Here is a 20,447-nt window from a genome sequence, read left to right as displayed (position 1 = left end):
ATTTTTCAAAATCAGTTTAGATTTTCTTAATTTCCTTCCTAACATCTTATGATTTTGATGTCCTTTTTTTTTTTTTAACATCATCATGTTTGTCCTTTTGCTGTTCCTTATGTTTATCATCAATTTTACAAATAGTGTTTGGGTTTTTTTTTCTTTTAGATCTGTATACTAGCTTATTAAGTGATTACATTCAAATTGCAATTTCCTCCATCTAGTTCTTCCTATGTCCCTTTTTAGAGGAGACCTTTCAATATTTCTTTTAGAATGAGTTTAGTATTGCTGTATTCCTTTAGTGTTTGTTCTTTGGAGAAATTCTTTACTTTTCCTTCTATTTTAAATTATATTCTTGGTAGGTAGAGCATTCTAACCTGTGAATTGTTTCCTTTTAGAAATTTTAATAAATCTTGCCACTCTCTTCTGGCCTGTAGTCTCTTCTGTTTCTGTAAAGAAATAAGCTGATAGCCTTAATGGGGGTTTCCTTATAATTAACTCGTTGTTTTTTCTCTTGCTGCCTTTCATATCCTCTCCTTATCTTTAACTTTTGCCATTTTTATTATAATATGTCTTGGTGTGGGTCTGTTTGGGATCAACTTGTTTAGGCCCTCTCTGCTTCCTGTATCTTTATATCTGTTTCCTTTATTTTTTTATTTTTATTTTTTGTCTTTTTATCTCTTTTTAGGGCCGCACCCATGGCATATGGATGTTCTCAGGCTAGGGGTCTAATTGGAGCTGTTGCTGCTGGCCTACACCAGAGCCACAGCCATGCAAAATCCAAGCTGCACCTGGCACCTACACCAGAGCTCACAGCAACGCCAGATCCTTAACCCGCTGAGCGAGGCCAGGGATCGAACCCCAAACCTCACGTTTCCTAGTCGGATTCGTTTCCACTGTGCCGTGACGGGAACTCCTGTTTCCTAGAGATTTAGAAATTTTTCTGCCATAATTTCTTCAAATATGTTTTCAATCCCCTTTTTCTCCTCCTTCTGGAATCCTTATTATGCACGGATTGGCCCTCTTTATATTATCCCGTAGATCTCTTACCTTGCTTTCATGTTTTTTTGCATTTGCTTTTCTCTCTGCTGTCCTAATTGGGTGATTTCCATATTTTGTGTTCCCAATGACTTATTTGTCCCTCTTCTGAGTCATTCTGACCTTCAATGCCTTTAACTCAGCTTGAGTCCCTGCAAATGAATTTCCTAGTTTTTCTTGCCTCCTTATATCTTCTAGTTTGTAATGTAATCTGCATTACTGGTCATATCCCCTCTTAATTCCTTCAGGTTTTTCACTACCTCTTTATCTCGATGTCTGTTAGACTGCAGAGGTCTGTTTCATCGTTTGCTCCTTTGGCAGAATTCTGTTCTATAACTTGCAATTTTTCCTGAGTGTCTTCATTTTGCGTATATTTTTCTTACTCTGTGAGTTTAGGGAAAACAACTACTGTAGTCTTGGAGGGCTCTTTATATGAGAGAGCATCCCTTGGTAATTTGTGAGTGCTTCCTTTTTTTTCCCCTTTGGCATGAGGGCTGCTTTTGGTTAGGATGCTTGCTATCTCTTTCCTATTGTGTGCGGGCTGTTATCCCCTTGATTGGGGGTGTGCTGGGGTAGGACCTGTGCACTCTTCCAGGGAGACGGAGGCAGTGGGCAGAGCCTGTCATCAGTGCCTGGCTGCTGGGCACCTGTCAGTGATGAGGACCCATGGGGAGGTGGTGCAGGCTGTTCCTGGTTACCAGGCCCTGGGAAGTAATATTGACCTTCAAGCAGGTGTACACAGTGCCCAGAACCTTTGGCAGTGGCAACAGCAGAGTGTGTGTGTTTAAGGGGAGTGAGAGCAGCAAGGGGCAGTGCTCATTTGCACTGCCCTCCTAGGCATATCCTGTGGTGACTGGGGCTATTGGTGGTACCTGTTCACAGACCCATCGTGGTGGTGGGCCACACCCACCTCTGCAGTCTGAAATCGCTGGGGCAGCTTGTCCTCACTGCCCTTGGCCTGAGCAAGAAGTTCACCACTGCTTGAGAACCTGCATGTGTGCAAAGAAAGATATTCCTATGACAGTCCCACCTGCCTCCCCAACCATGGCTCCTTGCTTCCCAAGACTCCTCTCACACTTGCTCCCTGGGCTGTGGTGCTCTGCTACCCAGCCACCGGCACACTGTTCCCTAGTCCCTCAGGCTGTCCTATGCAACCAACCCTCCTTCTCTCCCTGGAACTGACCTCTGAGCCTGAGTTTCAGCACCCAGCCCTGACCCTAGCATCTCAGGCTGTGGTGTCCAGGGGCAGTAGTATCAATGATTTTTGCATCTTTCTCTCTCTGCTTTGCCTTCCTCAGTCCAACTGCTGTGTTTGCCCTGGCACTTTGGGGCTCCCTTTCCATCTCAGCTGAGCTTTCCTTCAGTTGCGTGGCCTCCGAGGGAGCAGATTCCTTTCCTCTTTCACAGCCCCCTCTCAGGAGTGCTGGTCTCTTCCTGATTCGTTACTTTTCTCTCCTTTCTCCCTCTCTTTTTCCTTTTGTTCTACCTGGTTGTCTAGAGGGTATCTTGCCCTTTTTGGAGGTGTAGGCTATTCTGCCAGCATTCAGTGGATGTTCTCTGTGAATTGTTCTACAAGTAGATGGTTTTTTTTTTTTTTACGTGTTTGTGGGAGAATATGAGGGCCACATCTTACCCCTCTGCCACCTTGATCCACTCCAAAGACAGAAATTTGATTGGTGTGTAAGACCAGTGTAACAACATTTATGCAAACACATTGAAGGAAGGACAGAGTATTTTAGCAGATTGTGGGTCATTTATTTCATTTTGTACCATTATATATACAGTATCAGGGATACTCTGAAACTATGTTAAAAGGAAGATAAACCTAAAACTTAAGAAAATGTTTTAGCTGGATTACATGATACCAGTTGCAGAGCAATTGATTGATTTAGTGTTCTTCACAAAATGTGTTTCTACTAAATCTTAATGTGCATTAGATTTCTATTATTGCTGTAATAGATTTCCAGGATTTAGCGCCAGAAATCAACACCCATTGTTCTCTTCACAGCTTAGTGGGTCAGAAAGCCACAACTGAAGTGTCCACTAGCCTAATTCATGTTGTTGGAAGGATTCATTTCCTTTTCTGATTTCCATGTCTTCTCCCATCCTGAAAGCCAGAATCACAAACTGAATCCCTTGCTATATGAAGGTTCTTTCTTCCTCTTGTATCTGCCTTCACTTCTTTAAGGGTCCTGAGATTACATCAGACCTACCCTGGTATTCCAGGGCAGTCTCCTGTCTTAGTGGGGGCTGCTCTATAACAAAAATCCTGAGTGGCTTGGGTGGCTCAAACAATAAACATTTCTTCCTCACTAGAAAATGGAAAATGGAAATCCACGATCAGGTGCTGGGAGAGTCTGTGTCTAGTGAGACACTTTGTCCTGTTCATTGGTTCCCTGATGACCCTCTATTCACTGTGTCCTCACCTGGTGGTGAGAGAGAGGAAGCAAGGGACTTGGCATCAGAGCAGTGATCCCATCCTGAGGGATGGTCCGACCTAATCACCACGACGTGATCCCCTCCCAAGTCCCACCTCCTAACACCATCCCCTTAGGGTTAGGGTTTTGAGGTGTGAATTTGGAGGGAAGCTGACTTTCAGTCCACAACATAGTGCTGTGGTCAGTAACCTGCATGCAACTTCACAGTCCGTTTTGTCCTGTCATGTGACATAACCAGGACAGTAACACTAGGGAGTGACGATCTTCCTACTTCATAGCAAGTCATTTTTTGCAATGAAACTATTTGATATTCGTTATCCTATTGACAAAAATGTTATCGGAAGTTTTTATGCATTTCCCACTGTAATTTTGTGAGAACGTGATTATGTATATAGGTATGTGCCTGTGTGTGGGTTTGGGAATATGATGCATATGTGTGTTTTCTTCTGCCTGTAGGTGTTTAATGAGTTCCCTTTTGTGCGAAGACACTGTTACCCACAAGCATGGCTGCAACCCCTGACTTGAAATTTGCCAGTGATTGCGTCTTGACCCTGCATCAAAGGTGGATTTGTTTGTAGGGAAAACCAAAAGGTTACTTTTAACTCCTAATTTGTGTTTGCATCAAGTACTCATAATGGAAAAGAGCATGGTTGATTAATTAATTAATGATAACAAGCACTGTGGTAAAAATTTGATCCAAATGAATAAGTAATGGAGCATTGTGCCAGCTGCTATTATAAGAATGGTAGAATCTGTTTGGTGAGCCATCAGAACTAGGTGATTGCTTGTGAGACACTTCTTTTGAATCTTCTCTCTTTGTTCCATATATCTCTTCTGCATCTAATACTTAATCACTTACAGAAGTCATTAATGGCAAACTATATTTTCCTCATGATACCCATAGTAACTGACATTGAAGAATGCAGATTATTGCAACCTTATTGGCTTGGATGTATGCAAACAATGTCTATAATGAGTTTTTGTTTTTGTTTTTGTTTTTGTCTTTTTGCCTTTTCTGGGGCTGCTCCTGTGGCATATGGAGGTTCCCAGGCTAGGGGTCTAATCGGAGCTGTTGCTGCCAGCCTAAGCCAGAGCCACAGCAATGTGGGATCCGAGCCACATCTGCAACCTACACCACAGCTCACAGCAATGCCAGATCCTTAACCCATTGAGCAAGGCCAGGGATCGAACCTGCAACCTCATGGTTCCTAGTCGGATTCGTTAACCACTGCGCCATGACGGGAACTCCTATAATGAGTTCTTTATCCTGTTCTTCCTTTTCCTTGTATCTCTTTAAATATACTCCCTTGGTATTTTGTCTTAATCCATTTCTCAAATACTTTAATTGATGGTTCAGTTCAGGTGTCTTATGATTAGGAAGGTACCAGGATGAGGAGAGAGAAACACCTGAGGCAAACAAAGCGTCCAGAGGGACACACAGACTTGCTGCCAGTCTTCATGTGAGTGACGTCCGCAATTCCTGCTTTTGCCCACATGAGCCCATGTCTGCCTTCAGGGATCAGGAGTAAGAAAATGCCTCTTGAAAACATAGCAATTGTCTCTTATGGGTGATAACTAGAAACTTGTCATTGTTTGGGGCAATTAATAATTGAGAGAAAAGTTTTCAGAAATGTTCTTCTCATGTCCCAAGACTACACTCCCATTGCTGCTACAGATGAAATGATAATTGCAGTTTTGAGGGGAGGAAGGACAGGAGACAGAATCCCATATATCAGGCTCCTGCTGCCTCCCCCCTGCCTCGCAGGTACTGGCTCTAAAGATCATCACACTGAGCTGATGGTTGTGGCAGCAGAAAGGAGTCAGGTAAGAATATCCCACTTAATTCTGAGTGGCAGAGTCTGTAAGAGGAAGCAGATCATGATTCTGGGAAAGTGATTGTATCAGAAAAAGGCAGTCTTCTGTGTGGTAACCTGATTCAGTGCCAATGCCATGCAGGAAGGTAGCATTGTTCTGAGACAGGAGCTGAGTTAGTAAAGAGACACAGAGTCTTAAACCCTATAGCAGTCCATGAAGGCTCCTCGTGCAATTTTATGTAGCATTTACTGAAAATGATTATTATAGATGAATCCAAGTAATTAGAAAACTTGATTTTTTTTTTTGGTGCTTTAAAATACAGTGGTAAAACAAATCTATTGTTGAGTATGCCTTATAGGAATCACAGACTCGGTGTTCAGGATAACAAGAGGTATACCGTAACACATCCAGCTTTGTCATAGAGTATGATGAATCTGCAGAAATGATCTAATCCTGTGCACAAAATGTATCTAAATGAAAAGGGCTTGATGAGCGGGGTGTTCTCAAACTCTGGATGCCTGATGCAACTGATGGAGACACTAATTTTGTCTCCACTGAAAATCTCTCTAATGTGTTGCTTATGGTAACATTATTGTCACTCTTAAATTTAGGGAACAGTTGACATGATAATCATGAGTTACGGGCAGCAGATGGCAGTATCATAACATATTTTTACCCTTTTTTTAAAAAATGATTTCCATTTATTTTTTCCATTATAGCTGGTTGATAGTATTTTGTCAATTTTCTACTGTACAGCAAATTGACCCAGTCACACATGCATGTATACATTCTTTTTTCTCACATTATCATGCTCCATTATAAGTGACTAGATATAGTTTCCAGTGCTATACAGCAGGGTCTCATTGCTAATCCATTCCAAAGGCAATAGTTTGCATCTATTACCCAAATTCCCAGTCCGTCCCACTCCCTCCCCCTCCCCCTCGGCAACCACAAGCCTGCTCTCTAAGTGCATGAATTACTTTTCTATGGAAAGTTTCCTTTGTGCCATATATTAGATTCCAGGTATAAGTGATATCATATGCTATTTGTCTTTCTCTTTCTGACTTATTTCACTTAGGATGAGAATTTTTAACCTTTTAAAAAAAATGTTGCTATCCGTCCCCAAATCTAGTCTTTCAACATATACAGTGCACGCGCGCGAACACGCACACACACCACACACACACACACACACCATGCCATGCAGATGCCCTTTTGCTGATATGTGTTATATGTCCATAGCATTCACAAAATCCACAAATCTTATTTCTTGCAAGCACATTCACTTGTCTGTTTTCACAGATAAGTATATTATCTGAAAATAAATGATTTCATTTTTGCTTACACACAGTTTTCCCATGGATAAAGTTTTATGTCCCCAAGTTTATGGCACAACACGCTCACTCTATATTAAAGTGACAGGTGCCTTTATATCTACTTTTCTGACATAAAAACAAATGAGTCTTCTGTTTCCATCCAGAGATGGAGCCATTCTCCTCTTCATTACCTGAACTTGTCATGGTGCAGGTTCCTGAAGCACTTGATTGTCAGCAGGGCATGTACATGCGTTAAGACATCTAAACTTAATTCCTAGTTGATCGTGCTCTGTAGAATAAAGCTTTTCAAATAAATGGAATCTTGTTATAATGACAATATAAAATACCACCAGTCTAAAACTATATGTCACATTGTGAAATCAAGACTAGCTATAGATCTGGATCATAATTTGAGTACAACTAACTAGCTTTGGGACAGAGCCTGGTGGTTCAGTGCCCTGTGTTTAACAGACCACACTCTTGCACAGAGTTTGAAGTCCTCACTCTGCCCTACACAGCACATGTCGACAGATACCTAACCTCTCTGTGCTACCCTTCCCTCTAGATTAAAGTTACAGGTGTCCCTGGCTCATGGATTTGTGAAGAATGAAGTGAAAATCATGTGGAGATTCTTCAGTGAGTAACTTTATATATAAGCGCCCTTAAACATCACACATTCAACAATTTCAAGGCTGCCAGAACCAGGAAAAACATGAAGTAAACTTTTCTAAATGGGAATTAATGGTCAGGGGAGACTGTTGGTTTCAGCTGACAGGACACATGCAGCACCTGCTTCATATCCCCACCCAGGACCTTCTAAGTCACAAGACAAACATTAGTGGCTGTGAGCTGGGAGGATGGCCAGCAGGAATGTGACCATAGATGTGATCTTCTTAACACAGACTGTGGTTGGAATCCTGGGGAATTTCTCCCTTCTTTGCCATTATATCAACCTTTACTTCACTGGGTGCAGGTCACGGTCCACAGACGTGATTCTTCAGCACCTGATTGTGGCCAACTTCTTGACCCTTCTCTCTAAAGGAGTCCCCCAGACCATGGCAGCATTTGGGTGCGAATTTTCCCCCAGTGATTTTGGATGCAAACTTATTTTCTTTCTTCACCGAGTGGGGAGGGGAGTGTCCATGGGGAGCATCTGCCTCTTGAGTGTCTTTCAGGTGATCACGATCAGCCCCCAGAACTCCAGGTGGGCAGAGCTTAAAGCAAAAGCTCCCCAGCACATTGTTCCCTCGATGTGCCTGTGCTGGATGCTCCAAATGCTGGTCAATGTCGTTTTCCCTGTGAATATAACTGGCAAATACAGTGACAAAAATATCACAAACAGAAGAGATTTTGGATACTGTTCTGCTCTTCGTTATGACGAAACCAGAAGCATATTACTTGCCTTGCTGCTGTTACTCCCTGATGTTTCATCTTGGGGCTCATGCTCTGGGCCAGCGCTCCATGGTTTTCCTCCTGTACAGACACAAGCAGCAGGTCCAGCACATTCGCAGGAACATCATCTCCCCCAGGTCCTCGCCTGAGTCCAGAGCTACCCGAACCATCCTTTCCTGGTGAGCAGCTTTATCTATTTTTACACTCTTTCCTCCATCTTTCAAGTTATTTTGACTTTTTTTGATAATCCCAGCTGGTTCCTTGTAAACATTTCTGCAATTATGGCTGCGTGGTTCCCAACGGTGAGCCCCTTTCTGCTCATGAGCCGTGACTCCACTGTACACAGTCTCTACTTTGCCTGGATAAGGAATGCAAAATCACCAGCTATTATAAGAAGTATGCAAATTGTATATCTTTCCACAATGCACAGTTTCCAATTGTTCATTCACTTGCTCATTCATCTCTAAGTCCTAAAAAATTTTGAATTTCAAAAGAGAGAATAGGTCATAATGAACATCTTTTTCAAAATAAAAACTTGTAACCGTATTGTCATGAAATACACGTATCTTGTAAAGAATTCTCGGATTGACGAGTTTCTAATACTTTCAGAAAAGGCATTCAGAATTTACAGAATAATAATTCAAAAGGATTGTGTATTGTGAACTGCACAGTTGTGTAGTCTTTGATCTAAAACATCTTTTCCCAGGAATGAAATAAGTTGTGGGCTTGTACATAAAGGTATACATGAACATGGATCCGTGTGTGCAGGGGTCATTGATGAAGGTGAAGAAATCAATGTCCTCTCAGTGTAGACAATAGCCTGGTGTGGAGCCAGAGGTCAAATCACTCTAAGCCAGTAGAGCCTTTGGGAAGCTGCTATGAATTTTAAAGATAACATCCTCAATAGATGGCAAGGATCTATTGGAAACAGGAGGTTTTGAAGGGAGATTAGTATGTTTAAATATTTTCATGTAGAGACAACAAGGTTGAAGGGAAGTGCTGCAGAAGAAAAAAAAACAAAATTAAGTTACATCTGATTTTATAAATAGAAATATATTTGACATAAAATATTTGTAAATTGAGTATGTGCCAGTTACTGTTCCATTCACATATTGTAATGTATTGCTATCGTTCCATAATAAGCACCTCTATCTCATTATATCATTCTTTTTAAATTTAAATTTTTTTCTCTTGCAGTTTGTTGATTTACAGTATAATATTAATTTTGGTTGTAAGACATAGTAATTCAATATTTATAAGATTGTACTCCATTTAAAGTTACTATAAACTACTGGCTCTGTTCCATGTACCGTAAAATCTGTCCTAGTAGCTTGTTTATTTTATGTTTAGTAGTTTCAAGATCTTCCTCCTTTACCCTATCTAACACCTACTCCCTTTTCTCTCTCCAGCCGTAACCACTGGTTTCTCGTCTATATCTGTGAGTCTGTTTCTCTTAGTTTTATTGATCCACTGGTTTCATTCTATAGATTTAATATATGTGATAACAACCAAATTTGTCTTTCTCTTTCTGGCTTGTTTCAGTAAGCATGATATCCTCAGAATCTATCCAGGTTGTTGCGCATGGCAATTTTTCATTCTTTTTTTGGTGATAAGTACAGCCTTTTACATACGTGTGTGTGTGTGTGTGTGTGTGTATGCATGTATGTTCAGCACATCTTTATTGATAGATCTGTTGATTGTCATGTAGGTGGCTTCCATGTCTTGGCTATTTTAAGTAATGCTCATAGGCACACTGGGTTGCAAATATCTTTTTTACATATAATGATTTTTTTTCCATTATAGCTGGTTTACAGTGTTCTGTCAACTTTCTACTGTGTAGCGTGGTGACCCAGTTATGTATACATGTATACATTCTCTTTTCTCACATATCATGCTCCATCATAAGTGACCAGACATAGTTCCCAATGCTACATGGGAGGATCTCATTGCTAATCCATTCCAAAGGCAATAGTCTGCATATATTAACCCCAAGCTCCCTGTCCGTCCCACTCCCTCCCCCTCCCCCTTGGCAACTAACAAGTCTGTTCTCCAAGTCCATGATTTTCTTTTCTGTGGAAAGGTTCATTTGTGCCATATATTAGATTCCAGATATAAGTGATGTCATATGGTATTTGTCTTTCTCTTTCTGACTTATTTCACTCAGTATGAGATTCTCTAGTTCCATCCATGTTGCTGCAAATGGCATTATTTTGTTCTTTTTTATGGCTGAGTAGTATTCCATTGTGTATATATACCACATCATCCTAATCCAATCATCTGTCAATGGACATTTGGGTTGTTTCCATGTCTTGGCTATTGTGCATAGTGCTGCAATGAACATGTGGGTACATGTGTATTTTTCAAGGAAAGTTTTGTCCGGATATATGCCCAAGAGTGGGGTTGCTGGGTCATATGGTAGTTCTATGTATAGTTTTCTAAGGTATCTAATATTAATTTTTTATCAGTCATATGCTTTTAAAATTTTTTTATTTTATAAGTTATCTTTTCCTTTTGTCCATATTTTTCTTCACTGTGTAAAAGCTTTCCAGTTTTAATTAGGTCTCCTTTGCTTATTTTTTGCTTTTATTTCCTTCATTTTAGAAGAGAGACCCAAAAAACTATTGCTATAATTTATGTTAGAGAGTATTCTGCCTATGTTTCCTTCTAGATGTTTTATGGTTTCTGAACTATACTTGGGTTTTAAATCAATTTTGTGTTTATTTTTTATTGCCACTTCCAGCACTGCAGAGCAAGGGCGAATCCTGAAAGGGGTGGCGGTATAACAAAACACACAAGACGCTTTTACAGTTAGAAAGTGGGAGACCAGGAGCCATTCTGTTCTGCAGAACAAAGGCACCTAGGCTTTAGCCCATGTGCCTTTTATTAAGGAAGGTGCCCTTTGTAAGTGAGGAAGCAAGAACAGGCATAGGCAATGACAAAGCTACCTCTTAGTGAATAACAAAGGAAACTAATAGCACTAGTGCATCCCTCTAGGGCATAGTGCTGCTGCTTATAGAATAGCATGATTAATGCATAACTTGCTTGTCTTATCTTTGAAGGAGACCCTGTACTTTAGAACTCTGCATGAGCAGATATTTGCCTTCTGCAGAGTTCAGCTGTTCAGTTGTCTCCAACATTTTATTTTATTTTATTTTATTTTATTTTATTTTATTTTATTTTATTTTATTTTATTTTTTGTCTTTCTGTCTTTTCTAGGGCCACACTTGCAGCATGTGGCCCTACACTAGAGCCATAGCAACATGGGATCCAAGCCACGTCTGCAACCTACACCACAGCTCAGGGCAATACCAGATCCTTAACCCACTGATCAAGGCCAGAGATCGAACCCGCAACCTCATGGTTCTTAGTTGGATTTGTTAACCACTGAGCCACAATGGGAACTCCAGTCTCCAGCTTTTTATACATAGATTGGGAAATTGCTCAAACAATTTCAGCACTACTTAATTTCAGCCCTCTCTAAAAGAGAGTTTCTTTCTTCACTTATATCCTGACTCCTTTGTCATAGATTAATTGATCAAAAATGCATGAGTCTATATCTTGGTTATTCTATTCCACTGATGTATGTGTCTATTTTTGTGTCACTATTTTACTATTCTGATGTGTGTAGCTTTGTAATATGGTTTAAAGACAAGGAATTGATACCTCCACCTTTCTTCTTTTTGCTCAAGATACCTGGCTTTTTGGGGTCTCCTGTGCTTCCCCATGAATACCAGGATTTTTGTTCTGGTTCTATAAGAAATGTCATGGGTATTTATATAGGGGTGGCATTAAGTCTGTGTATTGTTTTGGATAGTATGGACTTTTTTTTCTTTTTTCTTAGGGCTGTAACTATGGCATATGGAAATTCCTAGGCTAGGAGTCAAATCAGAGCTGCAGCTGCTGGCCTATGCCACAGCCATAGCAACGGGGGATCCCAGCCTCATCTGCAACCTACACCACAGCTCATAGCAAATACCAGATCCTTAACCCAACTGTGTGAGGCCAGGGATCAAACTCAAATCCTCATGGATACTAGTTGGAGTCCTTTCTGCTGCACCACAATGGGAACTCCCTTTTAACAATGTAATTTCTTCTAATAGAGGACACGAGATATATTTCTGTGTTTTTGCATCATCGTCAATTTCCTTCATCAATATTTGAGAGTTTTCATGGTACATGTTTTTCACCTTCTTCCTTAAGTTTATTTTCAGGTACTTTATTGCTTTTACTGCAATTTTAAACAGGTTTATTTTCTTGCTTTGTCTTTCTGTTAGTCATTGTAAGTGTATAGAAAAGCAAAATGTTCCTGTTTGTTAATCTTGGATCCTACAATTTTACTGGATTCATTTCTTCTAATATTTTTGTTGGAGACTTTAGTATTTTCTGTATATAATATCATGTCATAGTCAAACAGTGATAATTTCACTTATTCCCTTTAATGGGACTGACTTATTTATCTTTCTTATCAGATTGCTTTTGCTAGGACTTCCAACACTACGTAAAACAGAAGTAGCGGGAGTGGGATCCTTGATCCTGATTTTGTTTTATTTATTTTTATCATTTGGGTTTTTTTTTCTTTTTTTATTACTTCATGAATTTTATTACATTTATAGGTGTACAACAATCATCACAACCAAATTTTACAGTATTTCCATCCAAAACCCTCAGTGTATCCCCCCCACCCCCCAACTTGTCTCATTTGGAAACCATGTTTTTCAAAGTCTGTGAGTCAGTATCTGTTCTGCAAAGAAGTCCACTGTGTCCTTTTTTCAGATTCCACGTGTAAGCGACTTGATCCTGGTTTTAGAGAAAAGGCTTTCTCTAATGTTGACCATCGAGTACAATAGTAGTTTTTGGTTTGTCATAAATGGCTTTTGTTATGTTGAGATACATTCCCTCTATTCCAACTTTGATGGAAGTTTGAACGTCATGAATGGGAGGTTGAATTTTGTCAAATGCTTTTTCTACATCTATTGAGATGATTATGTGATTTTTATCTTTCCTTTGTTTTAATGTGGTTGTCATAATGATCAATTGGTGGATTTTAAACCATTCTTGCACCCCTGGAAAAATTCCACTTGATAATTATGTCAAGTATGATTGTTCTTATAGATTGTTGAGTTCCCTTTGCTAATATTTTCTTGAGGATTTTTCATCTATAATTAAGATATTTATCTATAGTTTTCTTTTTTGTAGTGACTTTTCCTGTAGTGTCAGTGTAATAGTAGCCTTCGCACATGCATATGGGAGTGTTCCCTTCTCTTCAATTTTTTGAAATACTTTCAGAAGTATAGGCATTACCTCTTCTTTATATGTTTTGTAGACTACCTTGTGACACTATTCTCTCCTGGACTTTGTTGGCTGGGTATTTTGGGGTTACTAATTTAATTTCACCTCTAGTGATGAGTCTGTTCAGATTGTCTATTTTTCTTCCTAAGACAGTCTTTGAAGATTCCATGTTTTAGAAATTTATCCATTTGCTCTAAGTTCTCCAAATTCTTGGCATATAAGTGTTCATAGTATTATTATATTACGTATCCCCATAATATCACTTGTAATTTCTCCTCTTTCATGTCTCTTATTGTTTATTTGTAGCTTCTTTGTCTTAATGAGCCTGGCTAAAGGCTTAGCAAGTTTGTCCATCTTTAAAAAATACAGAAACAGCTCTTGGTTTCATGGATCTTTTCTGTTATTTTTTTGGTCTCTATCTTATTTACTTCCCTTCTGACCTTTTACATTTTATTCCATCTGCTGTTTTGGGGCTTTGTTCTTCTTTTTCTAATTCCTTTAGATGGTAATGTAAGTGTTCTCTGTGATATTTTTCTTATATTTTGATACAGGCATGTATTGTTATAAACTTCCCTCTTAGAACTTCTTTTGCTGTGTCTTGCTGATTTGGAAAGCTGTTTTTATTTTCATTTGAAGCAAGGTATGTTCTGATTTATTCTTGGATTACTTTATTGATCCTAGGGTATTTTAGTATTATGTTGTTATTCTCCACCTGATTTCCCTTTTCCCATTATTCTTTCTGTAATTAATTTGTAGTTCCATACCATTATAGTTGGAAAAGTGCTTTCTATAATTTCTATCATCTTAATTTTGCTGTAACTTCTTTTGTGGCCTAGCATGTAATCTATCCTGGAAAATATTCCACACGCATTTGAAGAGTGTGCATTCTAATATTTGGGGCTGAAACATCTTGAAGCTAAGTCCAACTGGTCTCCTGTGTCACTTAAGATCACTGTTGCCTTATTGATTTTCTATTTGGATAACCTGTCTGTTGATATAACTGAGGTATTGTACTCAGTACTATTGTTATTGTACTATGGTCAGTTTCTCCCTTTATACCTGTTTGTATTCGCTTTATTTATTTAGGTGTTCCCATAGTTGGTGCATATATGTTAACAAGTGTAATATCCTTTCAAGAAGAGTCCACATAATTATGTTGAAACTTTATCCTCAAAAAGGTGGAACATAATATCCTCTTCTTAAATGTGGGCTGCTCATAGTGACTTTCTTCTGCAGAATACACTGTGAAAAGGGACAAAATTAATTTTTTATGAGTGAACCAGAGGCACACTACCTCATCCAGGAAACACAAGTTACCATCAACAGTGATGAATTATCTTCATCGTATGTATCCTTGATATGATGAAATGAAAATGGAATGCACATTTCTGCAGTTCTCCTCCCAAAACACAGAAGTCCAGTATAATCAGGAGAAAATTCTCACTGTCATTTCAGTTAATTGGCTTCTACAAAATACCAGACTAGTGCTCCTCCAATCTGTCATGATCAGTAAAAATGAGGAATATCTTACATATTGTTATAGCAAAGAGGAGACTCAGGAGAATTGGCTATACCATGTATTTTGCTATCTCGATGGGTCCTTGAAAGGAAAAATGATATGCAGGAAAAACTAAGAAAAATATGAATAAAGTATTAACTTTAGTGAATATGAATTGCTCAATATTATTTCCTTAACTATAACAACTCTACACACTAATATAAGATATTAACAGTGGTGTCCATAGGAACCACGTAGAAACATTGCCATTTTTGTAAATCTAAGACTGTTCTAAAATAAAGTTCTTTTAAACAACACAACCATAATTGCATTTCTCCGGGCACACTTGAGTGAATTGTACACTGTTTGTTCTAAGATGTTCCTCACAGTGCCTATAATCAGGGTAGGATTCTGTGCTTGATTTTTTTATTTCTATTTTTTATTGCTACATCTGAAGCATAGGAGGTTCCCAGGCTAGGGTTCCAACCAGAGCTACAGTTGCCAGCCTACACCACACCCACAGCAACACCAGATCTGAGTGACATCTGCAAATTAAACTACATCTCATGGCAATGCCGGATCCTTAACACACTGAACAAGGCCAGAGATCGAACCTGCATCCTCATGGATACTATTTGGATTTGTTACCATTCAGCCAGAGTCAGAATTCCTGTGCTTGATTTAAAGCCATCTCAATCGAGTGGCCATAGGGGAAAAAGGTCTCCTTCTGAGCAACGTGGAAGGCTTCAGGTTGTTTACACGGTGTTTGACTTAGGAATTTGAAACCCTGGGCTCAGCTTTTCATTGACCTATTTGTCCAGTAACATAAGACGCAAGCAACCCATGTTATTATATTTATTAGTTTGCCCTGAATGATTGAAATGGTCCCCAGATACTTCGTGCTGATTGAAGGTAGATGAGGATTATCCAATTTAACTATGTTGCATATCTGTACTGCTGGATCAGGACATGGACTTTTCAATGATAGAAATAATGCATAAGCATATTTACCAAAAATCAGATGAGAAAGTCATTTCCAGAAACCCAAGAATCAATTATAAACTCTTCCTTACAGTCCATTTCTCTAGAATTACTCCTCGAAACAGTGGACTAACTAAATTAATTGTTTGACATTCCAAAAATGAAGTCGTATACAGCAATGCCAGGAATCACAGGCACCTTTATGCCACCTTAAATTCAAGCAACCTAAGAAATGAAAAGATAATACGAGAAAAAAGGATGTTTATATATGTATGACTGGGTCTCTATGCCTTACTGTGATCAACACTATAAATCAACTATATCCTAAAAAAAAAAACCTTAAAAAAAGTAAAAGTAATATTATTCTCTTTGTATAAATTACAAAAGTGGTGAAAGCGATCTATGCTGCTAGATGTCACAGCAGTTGTTACATTTGCTATAGTGATGTAGAAGGAACCAGTTCGTATGTCTGTGCATTCCGACAAGATCTGTTTATTGATGCAGGTGGTGCATACAGAAATGTGTTCAGCTGGGCATTCCCATCATGGCTCAGTGGCTTAAGAACCCAACTAATATCCATAAGGATGTGGGTTTGATCCCTGGCCTCACTCAGTGGGATAAGGATCTGGCATTGCTGTGAGCTGTGGTGTAGGTCACAGTTTGGATCTGGTGGCTGTGGCATAGGCTGGCAGGTGTAGCACCAATTCAGCCCCTGGACCAGAAACTTCCATATGCCACAGGTATAGCCCTACAAAGAAAAAAAAAGAAAGAAATATCTTCAGTTGGAGCAATTTCATTGAGCTGTGCACTTAGGACTTGGGCATGTATTTTTAAAAAATTAAAATACATGTCACCAAAAATATGGCATTTGAGAGTAGATTTATATATATTGTTCTTACATTTTCGGACAGAATGAAAGGTATTAAATAGAATGAATCTGAGTAGTTTTTTAACTTTTTAATTTAAAAAATTTTTATTATGGTTTATTTACAATGTTCTACTAATTTCTACTGTACATCAAAGTGACCCAGTTGTGCATATATATATACATTCTATTTCTCACATTATCCTCCATCATGTTCCATCACAAGTGATTAGATACATAGTTTCCTGTGCTATGCAGCAGGATCGCATTGCCCATCCACTCCAAATGCAACAGTTTGCATTTACCAACCCCAGACTCCCAGTCCATCCCGCTCCCTCCTCCCCAGAAAACATGAGTCTATCCAACATTTCCGTGATCTTTTCTGTCTTGTACATTCATCATTTGTGCCATATTTTAGACTCCACCTACAAGTGATAACATACGGTATCTGTCTTTCTCTTTCTGACTTACTTCATTCACTCAGTATGAGAGCCTCTAGTTTTATCCATATTGCTACAAATCTTTTGTCTTTTTTATGGCTGATAGTACATTGTATACATGTAACACACACTCGTAATCCATTAATCTGTTGATGGACATTTAGGTTGTTTCCACATCTTGGCTGTTATGAATAGTGCTGCAATGAATATTTGGGTGCATGTATCTTTTTCTTTTTTCTATTTTATTTTATTTATCATTTATTTATATATATATTTTTTTTTCTACTGTATAGCATGGTGCATGTATCTTTTTCAATGGAAATTTTGTCCGTATATACGCCCAGGAGTGGGATTGCTGGGTCATATGTTAGTTCTATATTTAGTTTTCTGAGGTATTTCCATAGTGTTTGTACAAATTTACATTCCCAACAATGTAGGAGGGTTCCCTTTTCTCTACATCCTCTCCAGTATTTGTTGTTTGTTGACTTGTTAATGATGGCCAGTCTAACTGGTGTGAGGTGGGACCTCATTGTTGTTTTGTTTGCATTTCTCTAATAATTAGTGAGGATGAGCATTTTTTCAAGTGCCTTCTGGATATCCTTTCATCTTTGGAGAAGTGTCTATTTAGGTGTTCTGCTCATTTTTCAATTGGGTTGTTTGTTTTGTTGCTGTTGTTGTTGAGTTGTGTGAGTTGTTTGTATATTTTGGAGATTAAACCTTGTTTGGTTGAGTCACTTACAGAAATTTCCTCCCATTCTGTATGCTGCCCTTTCATTTTTTAATGGTTTCCTTGCTGTGCAGGAAGCCTGAGATTAATTAGGTCCCATTGGTTTATTTCTATCTTTACTGTCTTTATTCCAGGAGGTGGATCAAATAAGATGTTGCTGTGATTTATGTCAAACAGCGTTCTGCCTGTTTTCCTCTAGGAGTTTTAGAGTGTGTGGTCTTACATTTTTCAAGGAAAGTTTTGTCCAGATATATGCCCAGGAGTGGAATTGCTGGGTCATATAGTAGTTCTATGTATAGTTTTCTAAGGTACCTCCATGCTATTTTCTATAATGGTTGTACCAGATTACATTCCCACCAACAGTGCAGGAGGGTTCCCTTTTCTCCACACCCCCTCCAGTATTTGTTATTTGTGGACTTATTCATGATGGCCATTCTGACAGGTGTGAGGTGGTGTCTCATGGTAGTTTTGATTTACAGTTCTCTAATAATCAGGGATGTTGAGCCTTGTTTCATGTGCTTGTTGGCCATCTGTATATCTTTCTTGGAGAAATGTCTATTCAGGTCTTTTACCAATTTTTCCATTGGGTTGTTGGCTTTTTTGCTGTTGAGTTGTATAAGTTGCTTGTATATTTTAGAGATTAAGCCCTTGTCAGTTGCATCGTTTGAAACTAGTTTCTCCCATTCTGTAAGTTGTCTTTTTGTTTTCTTTTTGGTTTCCTTTGCTGTGCAAAAGCATGTCCGTTTGATTAGGTCCCATTGGTTTATTTCTGCTTTTATGTCTGTCGCTTTGGGAGATGGACCTGAGAAAACATTTGTAAGGTTGATGTCAGAGAATGTTTTGCCTGTGTTCTCTTCTAGGAGTTTGATGGTGTCTTGTCTTATATATAAAGTCTTTCAGCCATTTTGAGTTTATTTTCATGCATGGTGTGAGGGTGTGTTCTAGTTACATTGATTTGCATGCAGCCGTCCAGGTTTCCCAGCAATATTGCGGAAATGACTGTCTTTTTCCCATTTTATGTTCTTGCCTCCTTTGTCAAAGATTAATTGACCATAGGTGTCTGGGTTTCTTTCTGGGTTCTCTATTCTGTTCCATTGGTCGGTCTGTCTGTTTTGGAACCAGTACAACACTGTCTTGATGACTGTGGCTCTGTAATATTGCCTGAAGTCTGGGAGAGTTTTGCCTCCTGCTTGGTTTTTGTTCCTCAGAATTGCTTTGGCAATTCTGGGTCTTCTGTGGTTCCATATAAATTTTTGGATTGTTTGTTGTAGTTCTGTGAAAAATGTCATGGGTAATTTGATAGGGATTGCATTGAATCTGTAGATTGCCTTGGGTAGTATGGCCATTTTTACAATATTAATTTTTCCAACCCAGGAGCATGGAATATCTTTCCATTTCTTGACATTTTCTTTAATTTCCTCAATTAATGTTTTGTAGTTTTCACCGTATAGGTTTTTACCTCCTTGGTTAGGTGTATTCCCAGGTATTTGATTTTTTGAGGTGCAATTTTAAATGGTGTTGTATTTCTGTATTCCTTTTCTAATATTTCATTGTTAGTGTACAGAAATGTGACTGATTTCTTTTTTTTTTTTTTGTCTTTTTTTTGCTATTTCTTGGGCCACGCCCACGGCATATGGAGGTTCCCAGGCTAGGGGTCCAATCGGAGCTGTAGCCACCAGCCTACGCCAGAGCCACAGCAACTCGGGGTCCGAGCCGCGTCTGCAACCTACACCACAGCTCACGGCAACGCCGGATCATTAACCCACTGAGCAAGGGCAGGGACCGAACCCGCAACCTCATGGTTCCTAGTCGGATTCGTTAACCACTGCGCCACGACGGGAACTCCCTGATTTCTGAATGTTAATCTTATATCCTGCTACTTTGCTGAATTTGTTAATCAGCTTAAGTAGTTTTGGGGTTGAGTCCTTAGGGTTCTCTATATATAGTATCATGTCATCTGCATACAGTGACAGTTTTACCTCTTTTCCTATTGGATGCATTTTATATCTTTTCTTTGTCTGATTGCTGTGGCTAGGACTTCCAATACTATGTTGAATAACAGTGGTGAGAGTGGGCATCCTTGTCTTGTTCCAGGTTTTAGTGGGAAGGCTTTCAGCTATTCTCCATTGAGTATTATATTTGCTGTGGGTTTGTCATAAATGGCTTTGATTATGTTAAGGTGTGTTCCCTCTATACCCACTTTGGTAAGAATTTTGATCATGAAGAGATGTTGGACTTTGTCAAATGCTTTTTCTGCCTCTATCGAGATGAGCGTGTGGTTTTTGACTTTTCTTTTGTTAATGTGGTGTATGATGTTGATTGATTTGCATACTTTGAACCAACCTTGTGGACCTGGGATGAATCCCACTTGGTCATGGTGTATGATCTTTTTGATATGCTGTTGGATTCGAATGGCTAAAATTTTGTTGAGAATTTTTGCTTCTATATTCATCAAAGATATTGGCTGATAGTTTTCTTTTTTGGTGTTTTCTTCATCTGATTTTGGAATTAGGGTGATGGTAGCATCATAGAATGTCTTTGGGAGTATTCCTTCTTCTTCAACATGTTGGAAAAGTTTAAGGAGGATGGGAACCAATTCCTCTTTGTATGTTTGGTAGAATTCACCTGTGAAGCCGTCTGGTCCTGGACTTTTGTTT

General features: G+C 39.0%; 1 protein-coding gene across 1 annotated transcript; it reads left to right on the top strand.

The window, feature by feature from the left end:
• LOC110261297 (vomeronasal type-1 receptor 4-like) lies at window positions 7,172-9,128 on the top strand. Its single transcript, XM_021097277.1, is given in 4 exon segments — window positions 7,172-8,023; window positions 8,026-8,052; window positions 8,055-8,162; window positions 8,165-9,128. Coding segments are annotated over 4 exon segments (996 nt in total). The 5' UTR covers window positions 7,172-7,455; the 3' UTR covers window positions 8,458-9,128.

Source organism: Sus scrofa, chromosome 6, assembly GCF_000003025.6.
Source record: "Sus scrofa isolate TJ Tabasco breed Duroc chromosome 6, Sscrofa11.1, whole genome shotgun sequence".
Lineage (NCBI taxonomy): Eukaryota > Metazoa > Chordata > Mammalia > Artiodactyla > Suidae > Sus > Sus scrofa.
The sequence above is the reverse complement of the archived record's forward strand: the minus strand, read 5'-3'. Positions and strand labels throughout refer to the sequence as shown.